Genomic DNA, 21,834 nt, shown 5'->3' with positions numbered 1-21,834 from the left:
CACATTCTCTCTTCCAAACTGGCCTTCTCAAAATCCCTGATCCGTAACACTCCCCTCGTCCTGGGTCTGCCCTAGTCATACCCCCATGCAGAGGCTGCCAAGAACATTTCCAAAGAGAACTCCTTCCCATCCATTCTTAGATCAGTGATGTCAAACTCAAATAGAAAGGCAGGCACTAAGCCTTCCCTAAGGATCTTTGTGGATTTCATGTTGATTCAGAAAATCATACATCAACACTTTCGGAGAGGTGGTATATTTTAACTTATTTGTTAAATATTCCCCAATGTCATTTTATCTGGTGCAGATCACTTTGAGAGCCAAATATTTAAATTTCTGTCTTAGAAGAAATAGTTGGCTCCCTTCACAACTTGGTTCAGGTACCATCTGAGATCAAATCTGGCTTCAGATTCTTCACTCTTACTAACTGTGTGACCCTGGCGGCTAGGTGGTGCAGTAGATAGAACACCGGCCCTGGAGTCAGGAGCACCTGAGTTCAAATCCAACCTCAGATACTTAATAATTTTCTGGTTGTGTGACCTTGGGCAAGCCACTTAACCCCATTTCCTGAAATTAAGACAATGAAAACACCCAAAGTGTATGACCCTGGGCAAGTCACTTAACCCTGATGGTTTCACCAAAAAAAAAAAAGAGGCAAAAAATACAGCTCATGTCACAGAGTAGGGGCTTAATAATGCTTATTGATTGTTTGGCCTGTAGGAATTGCTCACTGCTTATAAAAGGTCAAACCATTGCAACAGACTTCCTTGGAGTAAAGAGTCTTCCCCTCATTTCTTGATTCTATGGACTGCTGGTTACTCAACCCATTTATTGTTGTTGAGTCATTCTTCTGTGTCTGACTCTCCATGACCCCATTTGTGCTCTTCTTGGCAAAGATCCTGGAGTGATTTGCCAATTCCTTCTCCAGCTCATTATATAGATGAGGAAACTGAGGCAAACACAGTTAACATGACTTAATGGGATCACACAGGAATGTCTGAGACTGGATTTGAACTCATGAAGGTGAGTCTTTCTAATTCCAAGACCACTGTACCCACTAGTTGCCCTGCTCAACCCATACCAGAGGTCAATGCAGCATACAAGCAACACATTATTCCTTCATATGGGAAGGAGGAGAGGAAATTGGGACAAGAGAGGGAGAGAGCTATGGAAGGAGAGGGAGGTTGGATAAATACAAAGATATTCGACCCCTGGCAAGGCACTTAACTTCTGTCTGCTTCAATCTCAACTGTAAAATGGAAATCATAGGAGCCTGAAGTGTGGAATTCAGCCCAGAGAAAGGGCCGGAAGACACTGGAGCACCAAGGACATTTCCAAAGGGAAAAAACCTTTATCTCTTGCTAAAGAACTGAATAGCAGCCAACCTAGGAAGAAGAGAGTCAAACTTCAAATAACTTGTTTCCAAACGTCATAAAAAGGAAACTCAGAAAGCAGAGAATTGAAACTGATATGTTTGGTGGCCAGTAAAAGCCCAACCCCCTAAGGTAGTCCAGAAGAGATCCTGCCAGGGTCTCTGACTTATCAGACACCCTTTCCTTTAATCTTTGATTCTAAGAAGAGAAGCCCCAGCTGTTAACCCGATCCCATAAAAGCTCCCCACTTTTCCAAACCTTTTCCCATCAAGGCAAAGTAAGAAGAAACAGGGCCACCTTAAGGAGGAGAGCAAGGGTTGAGCAGGACTATTTATCTGTAGCCATTCCCATCCCTAAGCACAGATGGAGCTAACTTCGAGCCTGTTTGATACTCCTGCAAAGAAGTTGGATTCTTTTATCGCTCATGAACTCCTCCCTAACAAGGAGTGCAAAAAGGAGATCCATGATGCCTTCCAGAAGATCCAGAGATTCCTTCATGACTATTGCTTCAAGGATCAAGATACCATGCTGCTGAAGGTGGTGAAGGTGAGAGCCTGCCCCAGGAGGATGTAGTAGACCATAATGCTGTCTTAATGCTGTCTTTTCTCCATTTCCCTGGGCATGAAAGCCACAAATACAGCTCCAGAGTCATGTCAAATTAACAAACGTTGACTGTTGTATTAAGGCCCTGAAAGGCAAAAAAAAAAAAAAAATCCTTTGTTTACGAGAATTTTACAGTCTGGTAGGACTATAGCAGAGACAACAAACAAATGGAGACATAAACAAAAGGGATTTGGAAAGGGTTATTTCGGAAGATGGAATCTTCTCTGAGGCCTTAAGGAAAGGAGTCAGGGGGTAGCTGGGTGGTGCAGTGGATAGAGCACTGGCCTTAAAGTCCAGAGGACCTCAGTTCAAATCTGCCCTCAGACACTTAATATTTGCTTAACCGTGTGACCTTGGGCAAGTCACTTAATCCCATTTCCTTGCAAAAACCAAAAGAAAAAAGAGGAAGGAAGTCAGGAAATCCAGAAAGAAGGAAGGCCAGTGAGTGTATCTGGATTAGGTTTTGCAAGGATGGGGTCTCTTTGGTCCCAAACTCCCTTTTGCCCTGCGTCGATCCACCTCCATTAATGTCTCTGAGCTCTACCTACCCTCCTGCCTTCCAGGATTGGACAAAACCCTTCACAAGTGACCGATTCTTTGTGCTCTGTGACCACCGAGCCTTGGTTCACACACCGCAACTGCTTCAATCTACTTCCCCATCCCACTCCAGCTTATCTAGTTTCTTTGCAATAAGGCACTTTGTCCCCAAGCAATTCTTCACCTGACTTGCTAAGCTAATTGTCAACAACTTTGGTGCAATTTATCCATAGCAAACAGGTGCCCAACTTTACTAATATACTCCCAAACAGCTAAATACAGACCATCGGTTTGCTTAACCAGATACCAGTTTGTTTAACTAAGCTAATGTGCATAAAGTGGGCAAGTTAATATGCTCCTGGCTTGATAGACTAACAAACTGCTAACCTGCTAAGCTACTTTATGTCTACCTTACTAAACTAGTATGGTCCCAATTTGGCTTGATGTTGTCTTTCTTTTGGTTTTTTCAAGGCAATGGAGTTAAGTGACTTGCCCAAGGTCTCACAGCTAGGTAATTATTAAGTATCTGAGACTGGATTTGAATTCAGGTCCTCCTGACTCCAGGACTGGTGCTTCATTCACTGAGCCACCTAGCTGCCCCTAGCTTTGACTTCTTAAATTAGTTTGTGCCTAATTTGATAAAATAATATTTACCCAATTGCTAAACTAATGACTACCAACTTGCCAAAATAATACATACCTAATATTTTTGTTCAATAATATTTTATTTTTCCTAATTAATTGTAAAAATGATTATTATCATGAGACAGAGAGCAATTTAATACAGGTTATACATAAGCAGTTACACAAAACAGAGTTCCATATTAGATATCTTGTGAAAAGATACATTCCTCCCCCCAAAGAAAACTAAAAAAATAATGGAATTGAAAAATCACATTCTTTCTTTGGAGGTAGATAGATTCTTTCCTCATCAATCCTTGGATTATATTATTAACTGAGGATAACAAGTTAGTCATAGTTGATCATCATACAATGTTGCTGTTACAGTATACAATGTTTTTCCAGTTCTACTCACTTCATTTTTTGCATCTAGTCATATAAGTCTTGCCAGGCTTTTCTGAAGTTATACTGCTCATCATTTCTTACAGAATACTAGAATTCCATTAAAATCTTATGCCACAACTTGATCAATCATTATCCAATTGATGGATATCCCTTCCATTTATAATTCCCTTCTCCACAAAAAGAGCTGTTATAAATATGTATGTATTAATTGACCTTTTTCTCCCTTTTTTAATCTCTTTAAGATATAAACCTAGTAGTGGTATATAGCTAACCTTTTAAGCTAACAGGAACTAATGTACTAAACTAAGATGTACCCTCTTGCTAAATCAATGTGTCTCTAACATACTAAATTGATGAATATCAGCTTTCTAAGCTAAGACTCCCAACCTCAAGGACACAACTCCGTACATGGAGAGCTTCCCTATTTCCTATTTGTTGAGCCTACCTTGCTTACCCAATGACATCAATGTGTGGACCCAATATGTTCCCCACTTACTAAACAACTGTTTGCCAGCTGGCTAAGAGACCCTAGTCCATCCCTTTGGTCCTGTGACTCCTCCCGATTCCCATTTCCTGTTTGTTGCATCATCTCTCCTACCTATTGCTACCCCTAGGCTAGCCCCAGGAGGATGCAGGTCCCCAAAGAATGTGAGGAAATATGATCTGCTAGAGGAAATAGAGCCTCAGTGGTTTCTAGAAGCCTTAAATCAATGGAATGCACAACAGTCTGTGGGGCAGGACTCTCAGAGATGGTCCTGGATCATAGGCTAAACCAAACATGCCCAGGACCAGAGAGACCTGGGGCTGGAGGACTAATGCTGGGATTGGTATTTCAGAGCTACACAAAATCAATTAAAGAGAATAATTGAGTGTGTTTAGCTCTGAACTATGTATTGGGAGAAATGCACTGAGTGTGAGGTTGGTGAACGTATCCTTCCTAGGTGTCAGTTCCCTTTTCTGGAATATGAGAGAGGGTTGCACTAAATGACCCTTTCAGAGATTTTCTGTTGCAAATCTATGGTTCTATAAGAGATAGAAATCACACTCACTGCCATGGAGTAAGCTCCCATTAGGGCCTTCGACAGGCATGGATCAAATCTACTTTGTGCCAGATAGTATTCTAGGTTGGGACAAGGGATACAAAGACAAAAATAAATAATCCCGAGTTTCTATTATATTTCAGAGAAACAACATAAACACATACAACTAGATATAATATAAATAAAAGCAACAACAAACACCAAACTCTCAGTTATTTTGACCCAAGGACTCAAGAGAGCAGGTTGTCATTCCAGTTCAACCGCTGGACAACGATGGGAGCTTGGGCAAGTCATTTAGTTGCAGAAGGAATCATGGGTTTACAAACTTACCGGTGAAGATGACCTTCAAAGCCACCTACTTCTCATTTCAGACCCCTTGTTTTCTTAAGCATTCCTTCTGAGGTGGTGCAATGGATAGAGAACATTGAGCCTGGAGTCAGGAAGACCTGAGCTCAAATCCAGGCTCAGATATTTACTGGTTGTGGGACTCTAAGCAAGTTACTTAACTTCTGCCTGCCTCAGTTTCCTCAAATGTAAAATTGGGATCATAATAACACCTCCCTCTTTCAATTATTTTTTTAGGTTTTTTTTTTGCAAGGCAAATGGGGTTAAGTGGCTTGCCCAAGGCCACACAGCTAGGTAATTATTAAGTGTCTGAGGTTGGATTTGAACTCAGGTCCTCCTGGCTCCAGGGCTGGTACTCTTAACCACTGCACCACCTAACTGCCCCCTCTTTCAATTATTTTGAATTGTTTTTTCCATGCTTAGTGTTCTCTAATATAGCTGACTGAGTATATATAAAATATATTTTAAAATGTTTTCATTTTACAGATTACGGTCAGAGACATGAAGTAAATAGTATGGAGTTAAGTAATTAGTATGTGTCAGAAGTCAGATTGGAATCCAAGTCCTGATTCTAAGACCAGTTCTGAAAATACTAGGTCATGCTGCTTCTCATACTATTCTACAGATAAGGAAATTGAGGCTCAAGAGGGAATGGAGGGAAAAAAGGAAGAAGTTTGGGGCAGGGGGAGGCTGGAGAATAAGCATTTAATTTTTTGTTATGCTATTTTTATAGTATTTTTCTAATTATATGTAAAAATAATTTTAAATCATTTTTAAAAAATGTTGAGCTCCAAATTTTTCTCCCTCCCCACTTCTGAATATGGTAAGCAATTTGATATAGGTTACATATATATGCAATCATGTAAAACATATTTCCATATTAGTCATATTGTGAAAGAAGAAACAGACTAAACAAAAACACACAAAAAAAATAAAAATAATATTATTTGATCCACATTCAGATTCCATCAGCTCTTTCTCTGGATATGGATAGCATTTTCCTTCATGAGACTTTTGGAATTGTCTTGGATCACTGTATTGTGGAAAAAAGCTAAGTCATTCATGATTGATCATCACACAATGTTGCTGTTACAGCATACAAGGTTCTCCTGGTTCTGCTTCTTGCATTGTGACCTTGCATCAGTTCATATAAGTCTTTGCAGGTTTTCCTGAAATCCACCTGCTCAGCATTTCTTATAGCGCAACAGTATTCCATTAAATTCATATGCCACACCTTGTTCAGTCATTCCCCAAATGATGGGTGAAATTCCCGCAAAATCCAATTTCTTGCTAGCAAAAAAATTGCTGCTATAAATATTTTTGTATACGTGGGACTTTTTAATCTTTTTATGGTCTCCTTGGGAATCAGACTAGCTGTATGATAGGGTATACCCAATTTTATAACCCTTTTAACATAGTTCCAAATTGCTCCCCAGAATGATCAGATCAGGAGATAACTCCACCAACAATGTATTAGTGTCCCAGGTTTCCCATATCCTCTCCAACCTTTACCGTTTTCCTTTTCTATCATATCAGCAATCTGTGGAACTCAAAAACTTGCAAACAGTTGAATGTTGAAAATTATCTTTGCCTATAATTGAAAAATATAAAATCATATAGCATAAAAAATTAAAACTGATTAATTATGATGATGACAACTTGTTGGACTTGACCCTAGGAGGCAAAAATAAGAGCAATAATCAAAGTCATAGGCTCGCTTAGATTTAATCAAACAACCAAACAATAAACATTTATTGAGTACATATTATATACGAGGCCCTAACGATACCAATGGAATAAAGCAAATGAAAACTTCCTAATAATTAGAGTTATTTATGAAGGTAGTCAGTGGACTCCCCATGAAGTAGAATGTGCCTTTTGGGGGACACTGAGGTAGAAATTTTGTATCCATGATGCTTAGATCAAATGGTCTCTGAGACCCATCCCAGATCTATGACTCTGTTATTCTATGCTTGACAGGCAGGGTCTGTGATGAATGGGACACTGCTTAAATACAAAGGAGAAGTGGACATCGTTTTATTCCTCAGCTGCCACAACTACAATACAGAAGCCTCTTATCACCTTGACATGCTGAGGCTCGTGAGGAAGAGACTACACTGCTGCTTGAAGAACCTGGCCTATGTCAGTGAAATATGTGTGAACCCTGATATCCCTAGCTCGCTGTTCTTTACCATTCAATGCACAAAGACCTCAGAGCCCATTGATGTGGTTATCCTGACCGCCTACGATGCTCTGGGTAAAGTAGATCCTGATTCCTATTTCAGATCTCTTGGTTCTAGAATGTCTTAACCTAGAATGTCATGATTTTTAACAGTCAAAATTGAATGAACAATTATCATCAACTTTAAAAGTCAGCAAAAGAGAGATATTAAGAGATTCAGACAGTGGGGTGGAAACAATTCAGACTGCAAGTGAGGAAAGGAATGGCTATGCCACTGGAGGAAAATGTTTGACAGAGAAATGAACAGAGATTAGAAATTGAACATACTGAAAATTAGCTTTGATGGGAGAAGAAGCATCATTCTGGTATGTATAACACAGTATAATATACATAATACATAACATTGTTATAAATTGGATAAAATGGTTTATAATATGAATGTATTATCCATAATGGTTTTTGAACAACATAATATAGTGTAGATTACATCATATTCTGTGTGTAATATATGACATATATAGTATACTTATTTAAGTGTATGTTATATATGACCTATAGTATATTTTATTGTTTATTACATTTTATACATATGTTATATATCTTACCAGGTCTCCTATAACTTTTTAAGTTGGTACTAGTTATTCTTTCAATGACTATTGCTGCTCAGCATTTCTATATATACAAATTTCTCCCCAGAATGATTGGATCGGGAGACAACTCCACCAACAATGCATTAGTGTCCCAGGTTTCCCATATCCTCTCCAACCTTTATTGTCTTCCTTTTCTATCATATCAGCAATCTGTGAAACTCAAAAACTTGCAGATGGTTGAATGTTGAAAATTATCTTTGCCTATAACTGAAAAATATAAAATCATATAGCATAAAAAATGAAAACTGATTAATTATGATGATGACAACTTGTTGGATTTGACCCTAGGAGGCAAAAATAAAAGCAATAATCAAAGTCATAGAGAGGCTCACAGATTTAATTGAACAAACAATAAATATTTATTGAGTACATATTATATACAAGGCCGGAGATATAAATGGAATAAATGAAATGAAAACTTCCATGATTCTTCCTTTTTGGAAAATTGATGCTCTATTTGGCAGAAAAATTTTATTGCATATGTATATCTTATATGCGTATAAATATATAATTGCATTGTTGTTTTGGTATATAAAATTTATGTATATTTTTGTATTTTCTTTGTATGATATTGCTATATAGAATATATGTTGCATAATTATATGTAGTTTATATTATATTTTATATACTATATTAATTATATGATACACAGTATGTAATTTGATATGTCTATAATTACATATAAATGTAAATTCTGTTTCCACAATGGTCATTTTCTAGGTTCCAAATTCCTTTGATGACTGATGATAACTTTTTCACTTGGTCAAGTTTCCCAGATATCATGCTGTTCCTTGCCCCACATCTCAAACTTCTCATATATTCTGGGGTTTGGAGGGGATGGAGTTCCCAGGAAATGCTGCATTCATGCAGCCATCTTGGCTCTGCCCCTCCTCATATATTCTGAATGTGTCTTTTGCGAATGAAAGTCTATTTTGTTTGCATTGTTATTATTGGTGTTTTGTCTGACTCATAACAGTATTTGGAGTTTTCTTAGCAAAGATACTAGAGTGGTTTCTTCAGTTTATTTTACTCATAAGAAAACTGAAGCAAATAGGGTTAAGTGACTTACCCAGCTAGTCACACAGCTGGTAAGTGTCTGAGGCTGGATTTGAACTCAGGTCTTCCTGACTTGAGGCCCAGCACTCTGTCCATTAAACCACCTAGCTATCCTTTCATATACAATAGAAAAATTCATTTTATTGAGATATTATTTTAAGGGTAGATTGTTCCAATCTGCAGTTTTGTCCTTAATTTTTCTCATGCTGACAGATAAAATGGATTTTTTTTTTTGTTATAACCATGCCATGGTCCTTTATGTTCATACTGTGCCAGCCAGGACCCAAATTGGCAACTAGGAAGTATCATGTCCCTGGTCCTCTGACTCTCAAGCCCATGTTCCATCTCTTGAACCACATTGCCTCCCTTCTACTAGTACCATCTCAAACATGTCTCCCTCTATTCTTCTCTCCTCAGGACCCTCTCATGCTATTTCTCCACCATTCCCTGAGACCTACGTGGATCTGATTAGGGCCGACGGCCTCCCTGGGCAGTTCTCTCCATCCTTCATAGAACTTCAGAAGAGTTTTATAAAAAGTCTTCCCACTAAGCTGAAAAACCTCCTGAGACTGGTGAAGCATTGGTACCTGGAGGTGAGGGGGTAGTGGAGTTCTTGGGGGCCAGGGGCAGAGAGGGAGGTGGCTGGGAGTCCTTTAAGATCAGCATCAAAGGAAAATGGAAAATTATGGGGAGAGAGAGAGAGAGAGAGAGAGAGAGAGAGAGAGAGAGAGAGAGGACTGATAGAAACAAAGAAAGAAAATCAGACAGGAAGAACCCCATGGACAGACAGACAGACAGAAGGGCAGGTAGGTAAAGACATAGAGATAGGTAGATAGATGGAGAGATAAACAGGCAAGTAGGCAAAAAGAGCTTTTGAGGCAAATAGAGACAAGAAGAGAGAGAGAGAGTGAGAGAGAGAGAGAGAGAGAGAGAGAGAGAGAGGTAATCAATCAACAATATAAACAAAAAGGAAGACAAGGAGAAAGATACAGGTGGATAGAAAGAGACACAAATAGAAAGACAGAAACAGGCAAAGATGGATGGGCAAGAAAGCAAGTCAACTCACCACACACTGATTTATCCCCTACTTTGTAAAAGGAGCTGTGTTAGGTGTTGAGGATACAAAGAGTTCTTGCCCTCAAAGAGCTTCCAATCTACTAGGGGAATGTAACATATTCAGAGAAAAATAAATACAAAGCAATAGGAGAAGAGACTTTGCCAATAACCAGGGGGTCAGGGAAGGCTTCCCTGAAATGGACACCAGTAGAGAAAGTTGGAAGCATTCCAGAGACATCATGGAGCTAGAGGAAGAGGACATGGCACCTAACTGGATATGAGAACCTTGATGACTGGTCCAATGGTGGTGCCCTCAATAGGAAAAGGGAAATCAGAAGGAAGAGTAGGAAAAGATGAGTCAACTTTTGACATGTTGGGTTTTAGATGGCAAGGCAACATCAAGCAGGAAGTTATCCAATCCAATTCAATTCAACAAACATTTAATAAGCACTTACTGTTTACCAGACTCTGTATCCCTTTTCTCAAGAAACTGACATTCTTTGGGACTATGTGGGACTAGGATTAGGAAAAATCTAAAATTTAAGAAACTAGATTTGATTATCATCTTCATGGAGAAGATCACTGAATCTGGGAGGTGATATCGGATCATAAAGAGAAAATATAGAGGAAAAATTAAAAAGAGCTCAAGTGGAGCCTAATGGAATAAGGGTCCAGAAGAGACTGATGGCCACCAAGACACAGGAAAGAGAGGGCTGTCAAAGAAGCCAGGAGAGGATCAGACGAAGAACATGGAGATCATTAAGTTCAACCCTCTTGTGGCACAAGTGAAGAAAAAGCAAGGCCTAGAGAGCTTAAGTAATACACCCACATTGCTAATCAGAATAGGAGGCAGGATTTGAATCCAGGTCTTCTTGATTCTTAAGTCAAAGAGGATATCCAGAAGGAGAAATTGTCTGATAGGGTCCAAAGTTTCAGAGACATCTAAGAAGGTGAGAACAGATTTGTCAATTAATATCTGAATGTTGACTTTACAGAAAATAATTTCAGTTGGGTTCAAAAGCAAAACTGAAAGATATAAATAGTGATAAGAAAATACAGAAATAACAACAGCAGTTAATGTAGAGTGATTTAGTGTGGGAGAGGGAAAGATGGAGAGAGAGAGGGATGGGGAGAAAGGAAGGAATGTAAGAAGGAAGGATGGAAGGGAGAGAAGGAAGGAGGAAAGAAAAAATGAAGGAAGGAAAGAAGAGAGGGAGAAAGGAAGGAGGAAGGGAAGGAGGAGGAAGAGAGGGAAGGAGGAAGAAAAGAAGAAAGGAAGACAAGAATGGAGGGAAGGAAAGAAGGGAAGAAGGAATACAAGAAGGGAAGAAGGAAATAAGAGAGGGATGAAGGAAGGGAAAAGGAAAGGAGGGAGAAAGGAAGGGAGAGAGAGAGAGAGAGAGAGAGAGAGAGAGAGAGAGAGAGAGAGAGAGAGAGATGCAGAGGCTCTGAAGACAAGGAAGCTGAACTTTGTAGACTCAGACTGACCCAAAAAGAATCCAAGAATATAATAGCTTACCCATCCTTTTGTATTTGTATGTCTAATATCTAGCTCAGTACCTGCCACATAATAAATCCTTAACTGCTTTTCTCATTCATTCATATAATGCTTTAAGGAAAATAACATCCTTTCCTCCCGCCTTTCTTATAAGATAAGCATTACTATTGGGGGCAGGGAGAATGCTGAGAGGAGACAGCAGATCTGAATCCTGGAGTTTCCTTCCTCTTCTGCAGTCATGCTATCATTTATGATGACATTCTACTAAGCATTTCCAATGCATCAGTGCTAAAATGAAGAGCTGGTAAAAAAAAAAAGACAAATAAGGAAAGAAGTCTGTGAGTGACCTCTACACTTTCTGAGGGATATAGGAATAGTCTGGATAAAAAAAGAAAAAAAAAAGGATACTTACACTTATGGTCTAATTAGTCAAGTTGCAATACCCTTGGTAACTGTCCTAACTTTCTCTCTTTATGTAGTTTATTCCCTGCTGGCTTCTGCAGATCAGCCCACTTGTAATCATTTTCTTTAAACAGCTTAGCTTCTATAGACCAGCCAAGTTGCAAGGACCTTGCAATTCTTTTTACTTTCTCTCCTAACTTCTGCTAAATTTCCTTAAGAAATCTAGTCTGTATTACTCCTGAATTTCTTTACTTGTTTAACCACATCAATACATGAATAAACTCTTTTGTCCCTAAAAAAAGGAATAGAAGAGAAAGAAAAAGGGATAATAAGAGGAGAAATGAGAGGAATAAGTCAGTCAATAAACATTATTTATATTATGGACCAAGCACAGTATTAAGCATTGGTATCATGAATTTTAAAAAAGAAAGTTAATCCCTGACCTTGAGGAGCTTACCCTCTAATGGGAAAAACAGCCCACAAAAGGAAATTGAAAAGCAGAACAAGGGAGGGGAAAAGAAGAAAGTATCAGGGGAATCATCTAAGGATGATTCATCCAAAGAATTGGGTGCTCTGTGAGCCCTGTTTAAATGCAAGCTTTGGGAGGAGTTTTTTGCCCCATCTTCCCATCAGAGAGGGAAGAGGATACTGGGGAGATGTAAGTTGATGCAGTCACAGAATGATGAGTTTTAATGGTAAATAAGTTTCCTGGAAGCATGATGATGATGGAATCCAATTCCAAGGAGTCCCATGGGTAGAAAAGGAAGGAAAAGAAAGAGGAGGAAAAGGAAGCCCTATTTCTGGTAAAAATTAGGCAAAAGCTCATCTCTCAGATCCCAGTGGCCCATAGGCAGAGTCCAAGGTTCTGTTGGGAAGAGAATGAAGAAGTAGCCTGAGAGCAGGCACTTGGTATGGAAATGACCAAAATGTGGTATATGGGTGACTTCACAGTTAAATGACTAAGTCATGGTCATACAACTTATCCAGGTCAAAAACAAGTCATATCCAGATCTTCCTGACTCCAAGGCTAATTTTGTAGCCATATTCCACCATACTACTTCTCTCATTCCATTTTACAGTTGAGGAAACTGAGACTTATAGAGATTAAGAAACTTGGGAAAGGTCAACCATCTAGTAAGTGTAATAGTTAGAATATGAACTCCCAAGTACTCAGTAGCTTACAGAATATATTCCCAGAATGCAGCAAGGTAATAGATAGAGAAGTATCGAGGCAGCTGGGTGGCACAGTGGATAGAGTCCTAGAATTAGGAGGACCTGAGATCAAATCCAACCTTAGACACTTAATACTTACTTAGCTGTGTGACCTTGGGCAAGTCACTTAACCATGCAAAAATTTTGAGAGAGAGAGAGAGAGAGAGAGAGAGAGAGAGAGAGAGAGAAGTATGGAGTCCTGGTGAAAGAGACACCCAGAGTTACTCAGATCACCAGTAGTATTCCCATTATCCCACTCATCCTCTGCCTTTATCTGCTTCTCCCCATAGCACTTGAAATTCCATTGCCCCAAAGCCCCTCTACCCCCAATATATGCCCTCGAATTGCTGACCATCTATGCTTGGGAAATGGGGACCCATCAAGCAGAAAGTTTCAACATGGCAAGAGGTTTTGCAACAGTCATGGAGCTCCTCCAGGACCACAATGATATCTGTATCTACTGGACCCAATACTACAGTCTCCAAGACCCAATCATCAGGGACTCTGTGAAGCAGCTGCTGAAAAGACAAAGGTAGTGGTCTTCTCCCTATGCTATTGGGAAGCACAGAAAGACAATAGAAAGAAAGAGAAAAGGGAGGTCTGCTCAAGACAATATTTCACATTTCTCAGGCCCTTCTAGCACCAGAGGAGAGCGGCATGGTGGAGTACATCTGCAATCCATGCTTGCAGTGGGTCTGAAGTTAGTGGATAACATAAGCTCAGGAGTTCTGAGTTGCAGTTAGGCTAAAGCCAATCTGGGATCTGATGTTAATCTGACACCAATATTAGGATGTCTAAGGAGTGAAAAGCAAACCACATTAAAGCTCTGGAGTTCATTGGCAGTGGGATCACCTGTGCAAGGTGCCTATCCGACTTGGACAAAGAAAAATGTGTGGGGTGGGGGCTGAGAAAGGAGAGATGAAAAGGAACTGGGGAAAGGAAAGGAGAGAGAAAAGAGAAGAGGAGAAAGAACTTGGAGAGAAAGAAGAGGAGGAAGGGGAAAGCAGAGAAAGGGAGGAGTAAAAGTCAGGAAGAAGGAAAAAGGGGGAGAAAAAGATTAGGAGGGAAAAAGAAGATCAGAAGAGATAAAGGTAGGAAGGGGAGAGGAAAAGAGAAGAAAAGAGAAGAAGAAAAGGGAGTTAATGAAAATGGAGGAAGAAGGGGTATAAAGAAGGGGAGGAGAAAGGAAAGAGAGAAGGGGAGAGAATTGTAAGGAAAGGGCTGAGGCCCAGACTCAGCCCTTAGTCTTTAGTTTTCATCTTTTCTCATGGGGCAGCTAGGTGGCACCGTGGATAGAGCACTGGCCCTGGGTCAGGAGCACTTGAGTACAAATCTGGCCTCAGACAATTATAACCTAGCTGTGTGACTTTGGGCAAGTCAATTAATCCCATTTCCTTGCAAAAAAAAAAAAAAGCAACTGCAGGGTAGTGGTGGTTTGATTGGGTTTGTATTGAGCACTCAGAGAAAGCCCCTTCTTTTCCTACAGACCTGTCATCTTGGACCCAGTGGATCCTACCCACAATGTAGGAGAGGGAAAGAGATGGGACCTGGTGGCCCAGAGAGCTGCCCAATGCCTGAAAAATATCTGTTGTCTTGACAGATATAACTACCCAATCCCAGTCTGGAAAGTTAAGGTAATGGCCATTCCCCTCAAATCTGTCCTTGGCCTTGAAATTCAGCTATCAATTAAGTCAGCACTTCTGGGAGGTGGGATTTTCATGGTGTTCATTCCCTCCCTCCATTCAACCCCCCCCCCCATCCTGGGTTCACCCAGTCCATACCCTTCCCAAATCTTTATAGATATCTGGGGGGGGGGGGGAATTTTTCCTTTTCAGAGATTGGGGGGGGGTGGCAGATAGAGCATACACTAGCCCTGAAGTCAAGAGAATCTGAGTTCAAATCCAGTCTCAGACAATAATTACCTAGCTGTGTGACCTTGAGCACATCATTTAACACCAGAGAGAGAGAAAGAGGACCTCTGAGTAATTACCTTCATTACCCTCCCACCTCCTAGATCAGAACTCTGTCAATAAATTTCAAAGAGTCCATGAGTTTGAAAGGGGGGTACAAAATCTTTATTTTCACTAACCTCTAACTGAAGTTTGGCATTCCTTCAATTATTAATGTAGGCAGCATAAAATTGGCAAAGAAGTCAATGACACACAAATAAGAAGGGTTAATAACCTCTCTCCTAGAGATAAAATGCCTTAGGAAAAAGGAAAGGTGGCTCCAAATTCACCTTTATTCTATTCCTTTCTGGGTTGACCTTGAGCCTGGATGCCACTTCCATTCATTCCCCTCACCTTTTTCTCCCCTCCTTTTCTCCCTTTCTGTTCCTTTCCTCTTTTTCCCCCTCCCCTCCTTTCTCTTCTCTCTTCCCTCATCTTCCATCCCTTCTCCTTTCCCTTCTTCTTCCCCTCCTTTCTTCTCACTTCCCCTCTTCCCCCCTCCTCAAACATGGGTCATCCAACTCCCCAGGCCAACTGTTCATGTTTCACTTTCTGTCAGCATGAAGCAGTAGTAAATAAGAATGAATAGGCAAAGAAGAAACAGATGATATTATGAAGGGACTAAAATACCAACTAAAGGAGTTTGAACTTAATTTCCCTTCCTCTCCCTATCAGAGAGTAAGGTCTATCCAAGTAACAGCGAAAAGAGAAAAAGGAAAGAATCTGACCATTTGGGTAGATCCCTTTGAGCCCATCCAGCAAATGAAGAAGGAGCCAAAGCTGACCTCCCTCTTCTACCATCAGCAGTATCTGTTCTTCCAAGAGTCTAACAACCAGCAGCAGCACATCCTTAGGTGCCACCACTCCTTAGCAGATTATGGGATCTTCTCTGATGTCAGCATCTACTTATCAGAAAGAGTCAACTCCAAGATCCAGGTCTGTGTCAAACACCCCAGAAGCAGGATTGCTGAGGGTTACTCTGTGGGCTCCAATGATCTCATAGGGAAACTGATGTGTATGACTGAAGAGAGAGGACGACTAATCCCTGGACAGCACATTCTGACGTTCCATGGACAAGAGCTGCAGATGGATCTCACCCTTGGGTATTATGACATACAGGAGGGCGACATCCTTGTTCTCTCAGAGAAAGAGCCCTGCTCATCCTCCTTCCCCAGAAAAGAGTTTGAACAACATGCGGGATTTTTTTTTAAATTTCCCCAATGAGGAGAGAGGGGAGAGAAGGAGGAAGAGAATTTGCAACTCAAAACTTAAAAAAAAAATTAAATATAGCCTCAGATGCCACATTTACTGGCTGTGTGATCTTGGAATTCAATTACATAAAAATAAATAAATAATAAAAACGAGGAATTCCAAAATTGTTTTTTGTTTATGACTGGGGAGGGAATGAAATATTATTTTAAAAAATATTTTTCCAGTATACTCCAACAAGTCTTTGTTGTTCAATACAACTTATCACAGTTCTCTGATGGAAAAGGGGTCCATCTCTTTATTTTTTTTAGATTTGGTTTATTTAAATTTAATGTTAATTCTATACTATATTTCCATAAGAAAACAGATTCTGTATCTATAGTTCCAGTCAGATGTCCAGTAGTACAAATTAGATTCAAGTTACACATACTTTAAAAAAAAAGAGGTTGTTGGGGTGGCTAGGTGGCTCAGTGGATTAGAGCATTGGCCCTGGAGTCAGGAGTACCCGAGTTCAAATCCAACCTCAGACACTTAATAATTCCCTAGCTGTGTGGCCTTGGGCAAGCCACTTAACCCCATTGCCTAGCAAAAAAAAAAAACCCAATTAAAAAAAAAAGAGGTTGTTTTAAGGTTGATCGAGGGAGTGGTCTTGCAAGTAAAAGCAGCCCAACTTGAGATAAGCCTGGGGATCATTAGAGAGAGATTGTTTTAATTTTCCACTGCTTTCCTTGGGAAACCATTTAGCCCTTGTGAAAGCCATAACTAACAATTTTGGGGTAGTCATATAACCTGCCTTGTAAATCATCATGTGAATAAAACGGATGTAACTGCAACAATTTAGGTGAGCAGGAGGAGAGAGTTAATTATTAGAGTGGTTTCTACACTTCTGAAGAAGGCAATGTCTTAAATTTCAATGTCTGGGGATAAAGTACTAAGTCAGTAGCCTAGCTGCCTATTCTGAGAAAAAGTGTGAAATCCATAGAGTGATCCCTTCCACATCATGACTTTTCCCATTGTGGTTTCCTTATATCTTGGATGGGCATAAGAAAAGAAATGGGGTCAGGGGAAGCTAGATAATGCCTGGGCCCTGGAGTCAGGAGGACCCAAGTTCAAAACTGGCCTCAGACACTTGATACTTACTCATTGTGTGACCTTGACTTAACCTCATTGCTTCACAAAAGCCAAAAGAAATTAAATGGGAATTTAGAATTTTGCAGAAGCCACAAACAAAACACAAAGGCCAGCAGCCAACACAGAAAAGTTCTTTTTCTTTCAGCTTTTTTATTTAACATTGACCTACATATAGCCTGTAACCAAATACCTAACCCAGATTTTACAATAAGGTACTATAAACACCCCATAAAATAGGAAAAAAGATCAGACTTCTGCTGTGGTACAAAAAAGAGCCAAACATTTTTCTGCCCAGATCAAAGGGCCCAGAGATGTGTAAGAGATAACTGTAAAGTATGTCTTCACTGCCTTTGCCTCTCTTCTCTGTCCTGTGGCCTTCTCAGACCACCTGCTTTTATAAGGAGACTATAGGGAATCTGCTGAATTCATTCACCTTGGAAAGAGGAGAAACTCGATGCTCCTTCCTTAGCAGAATTGTGGCGAATGTCAAAGGAGATAATACTTGTAAAATACTGGACATGGGATCTGCATACAACAAGTGCTTAATAATTGCTTCCTGCCTGCCTTCCCCCCCCCCCCCAAGGAATGTACATTTTCAAAGGAGAAAGAACAAATGCAGAATATTGATCTCCTTCTCCCAGCTGTCCTGGTCCCTTCACCTAGGGGTCCAGCTTATCCTGAGCTTTTTTCCTAATCATGCTACTTCAGCCAACAAGGATTTATTAAGCACCACATGGCACCAGGCTCTGTACAAGATGCTGAGAATAATACCATCCCTGCCTTCAAGTAGGTCCTATGTATGGGTGAGGTTAAGAGTTAGCAGAGGCAGGGAATATATATATATAAATATATATATATATATATATATATATACATATATGCAGGGTGTATGTTATCTACATGCATCTGTCTAAATGTGGTTCTTTTTTGTGGGGCAATGAGGTTAAGTGACTTGTCTAAAGTTACACAGTATGAAAGTATCAAGTTTCTGAGGTCAGATTTGAACTCAGATCCTCCTGACTCCTAGGACCAGTGCTCTATCCACAGTGCCACCTAGCTGCCCTTCTAGACGTGGTTCAAAGGAAAACACCAATAGATTATTTCTAATATCTCCTCTGTCCTTCTCTAAGAAAGATTGATACCTGCCTGGAGGGGAGAAAAATATTGGGGTCACAATTGTCCTGATTCATATCTGGTCATTGAATCCAGAAGGCTCCAAAGGAGAAAGTGAGACTGGTGATTTAGCATAGGACCCCCTCACTCAAATCCGATTCACTTGCTTGTCATGGCATCATCTCCTTGATATCATGGTCTTCTTCAAGAACAAAGAAGCAACATCACCACTCTGGTCCACTTTGCTCTCCTCAGAGAGAAGAAACCAGGCTAGAATTAGATTTATTTGCCCATCCTTCTTTGAGCAGGGGCAGGGGGCACACTCATTTCTACTTAAGGAAAATCACATTGGCAGCTTATGTGGAGGATGGATTGGAGAGAAAGACTCTTGATGAGAAAGCCAATTAAGGGGCCATCACAATGGTAGAGAAGAGAGGGAATGAAGCCTTCAATTACCGTGCTGGCTTCCAGATTGCTTCTCTTTTGTCTTTGCTATCCTGTCCTGTAGATATCTCATATTTATCATTTCCCAAACAGAGCTTTTAATAACCACTCCTTCCTCTGATTCTTTGGATTTTGCCAAAGCTGGGAGCCGGGGGAAACCTGCCTGCTGATTTTATATTTTATTTCATTATTTTTACTCTTTGGTTGCCGCAGGCAAATTGGGATGATCCTGCTGACTCTTGAATTTGGATAGGGGCCGGACAAGGGAACAGGGATTCATAGAAGCAATTTGTGGAAAGATGTGGGAAGAAGCAGAAAAGGTGGGAGACCTTCCTCAACTTGGTATAGAAAAAACACCCTAAAACTTAAATCCATATGATCTGTATGTTGTCTCCCCTATGAGAACACGAGTGCCTGGAGAACAGAGCCTTTCTTTGTATATCCTGGTCCTGGAGAAAGTTATGCTGACTCAGCATCCCATTGTTCCCAGCTCTGGTTTATCAATCCATGTTGGGGGAAGCTTTGAAGTGGAAGATCACACTATGTCCATTCTCTTTTTTTCACATACCTGTAAACTGAGGCAGATGCTCTCTAAGGAATATGGATCTCTCTTTTGCCCAAAGGGGGAAGAAACCTGGCGAACACAAGAAATAGTTCTCAAAATCCATAGTCTTATAGTCCATACTCTGTCACATACCTGTAAACTGAGGCAGACACTTTCTCTAGGGAATATGGATCTCTTTTTGCCCCAAAGGGAGAAGATACCTGGAGACCAGTTCTCAAAATGCATACTCTTGTATTCCATACTCTTTGACCCATACCTAATAAACCAAGGTAGATGCTGTATTTAAGGAATATGGATCTCTCTTTCCCCCAAAGGAGGAAGATACCTGGAGATCACAAAGGTCAGTTCCCAAAATCCAAATCCCCCTTTTCCCTAAAGGGAAGAAAAAGAAGACAATCCTAAAGGGAAATAGTACCTGTGAAATTAAAAACGATTTATATTAAGCTGAGAGGTAAGCCGTGCTGACAGGAGCTATCAGCTCGATAGGGAGCAGCTCAATGTACTGGATGGGGAAGGCACGAATCCTTTTCAAACAACTTCAGGTAAGGAACTGGAAAGAGAGGCAGCAAGTGGGCTCAGCTCAGAAAGGAATGAGGCAGGGAGCTCCATTTTCAAGGAGATCTAGGAAACAGGGGTGAGAAATGCCAAGTGTCAGGCTGTAATCCTAACTGAACCAAATTTATAAAAACAAATCATTTCTCAATTGATCAATGATAAATTGACAAAAGATTAATCAAAGGATATAAACTGGCAGTTTACAAAAGAAATCAAAGCTCTCTGAAGTTACATAAAAAGTACTCTAAATCACTATTGATTAGAGACATGCAAATCAAACTACTCTGAGATACTATCTCACATGTGTCAGAGTGGCTAACATGGCAGAAAAGGAAAACAATCAGTGTGAAAGGGGATGTGGGAAAACTGTGACACTGATGCATTGTTAGTGGAGTTGTGAACCAATCCAGCCTTTCTGGAGAGCAATTTGGAACTATGCCCAAAGGGCAACAAAACTATGCATATCCTTTGACTCAACAATACAAATACTAAGGACTGTATTCCAGAGGAATCAAGGAAAGGGGGAAAAGGGTTTTTTTTGGTATATTTATTGCTGCTCTTTTTGTAGTGGTAAAGAACTGGAAAATGAAGTCCAACAATTAGGGAAAAACTGAAGAAGGTGTGGTATGAGATCGTGTGGAATGTTATTGAGTAGACTGCTCTGAAGTCAGGAGAACTGAGTTCAAATCTGAACTCATACACTGGTTGGATGACCTTGTGTAAGTCACTGAAGCCTGGTTACCTTGCATCCAGGGTCATCTCCAGTTACCCTGATTCATATCCTGTCATTGGACCCAGATGGTTCCAGAGAAGAAAGTGAGACTGGTGACTCAGCACAGCCCCCCCACTCACTCAAATCCAATCCATGCGCTTGTCATGGCATCACCTCCCTGATGTCAGGGTCTTCTTCAAGAACAAAGGACAAGGGGGCGCTAGGTGGCACAGTGGACAGAGCACTGGCCCTGGAGTCAGGAGGACCAAAGTTCAAATGCGGCCTCAGACACTTAATAATTGCCCAGCTGGGTGACCTTGGACAAGTCACTTAACCCTTAAATAAAAATTAGAAAAATAAAGGAGAAATATCACCACTCTGTTAAATTAAATGCTGAACAGGATGAATGCAGAAAAACTGGAGAAAACTTACATGAAATGACGCAGAGTGAAGTGAGCAAAACCAGGGGAACATTGGACATAGTATGGGCAAGATTCTGATCAATGTAACGATGCAGAACAATTCTAAAGGACCAAGATGAGAAAGGGCATCCACTTCTGGAACGAGAATAGAGGGAGAGGGCAGCTAGGTGGCACAGTGGGTAGAACACCGGCCCTGGAGTCAGGAGGACCTGAGTTCAAATCTGGCCTCAGACACTTCATAATGACCTAGCCGTGTGGCCTTGGGTAAGTCGCTTAACCCCGTTGCCTTGCAAAAACCTAAAAAAAAAAAATATGAGAAAAGAGGGGGTCTGAATGCGGAGTAAAACATGGCTTTTTCCACTTTGTGCTTCTTACTGCTTTGGGGGTAACACAGGTAATCGGGAAGCAGGGCTGTTCGCGGGGTGCGGGCCCGCCGTCGGCTCCCCGAGTTTAACCCTGGCCCGGACGCTTCACTCGGACGAGTCACGGCGCCCTGTTTGCCTCAGTTTCCTCATCTGTAGGAGGATGACGTTTGTCTCTGGTTCTGGAAGGAGACCGTGGCATGGGGGGGGGGGCGTGACGGGCGCGTGGCCTGGAGCTGGGTGAGGGGGCTGTGCCCCCCAGAACCAGATGTGGGCCCCGGGCGGCCCCGGTACTGTACGATGGGGTGGAGGAGGGGAGGCGGGAATCCGTGTCCAGGGGCCCCGGGTCAGCCTGAAGCGCAGCCCCATCCCCGGCCTAGTGATGGCGCCGGGCA

The 21,834-nt window shown here is 40.9% G+C and overlaps 1 protein-coding gene across 1 annotated transcript; it reads left to right on the top strand.

Annotated features, from left to right (window-relative positions):
* The first annotated feature begins 1,563 nt into the window (after positions 1 to 1,563).
* Positions 1,564 to 16,286, top strand: LOC141501764 (2'-5'-oligoadenylate synthase-like protein 1). Its single transcript, XM_074206039.1, has 6 exons — positions 1,564 to 1,916; positions 6,902 to 7,178; positions 9,227 to 9,402; positions 13,268 to 13,509; positions 14,464 to 14,611; positions 15,602 to 16,286. Exons 1-6 carry the CDS (start codon positions 1,734 to 1,736, stop codon positions 16,148 to 16,150), a joined length of 1,575 nt encoding a protein of 524 aa, XP_074062140.1. The 5' UTR covers positions 1,564 to 1,733; the 3' UTR covers positions 16,151 to 16,286.
* Positions 16,287 to 21,834: the final 5,548 nt, after the last annotated feature.

This window comes from Macrotis lagotis, chromosome X (genome assembly GCF_037893015.1).
Source record: "Macrotis lagotis isolate mMagLag1 chromosome X, bilby.v1.9.chrom.fasta, whole genome shotgun sequence".
NCBI classification, from domain to species: domain Eukaryota; kingdom Metazoa; phylum Chordata; class Mammalia; order Peramelemorphia; family Peramelidae; genus Macrotis; species Macrotis lagotis.
This window is presented reverse-complemented; position numbering and strand designations above follow the sequence as displayed.

Coding starts and splice junctions, on each gene's coding strand:
- LOC141501764 (XM_074206039.1), top strand. CDS start 1,734: ATGGAGCTAACTTCGAGCCTGTTTGATACTCCTGCAAAGAAGTTGGAT. Junction 1,917..6,901: donor TGCTGCTGAAGGTGGTGAAG/GTGAGAGCCTGC, acceptor TATGCTTGACAG/GCAGGGTCTGTGATGAATGG. Junction 13,510..14,463: donor CAGCTGCTGAAAAGACAAAG/GTAGTGGTCTTC, acceptor CTTTTCCTACAG/ACCTGTCATCTTGGACCCAG.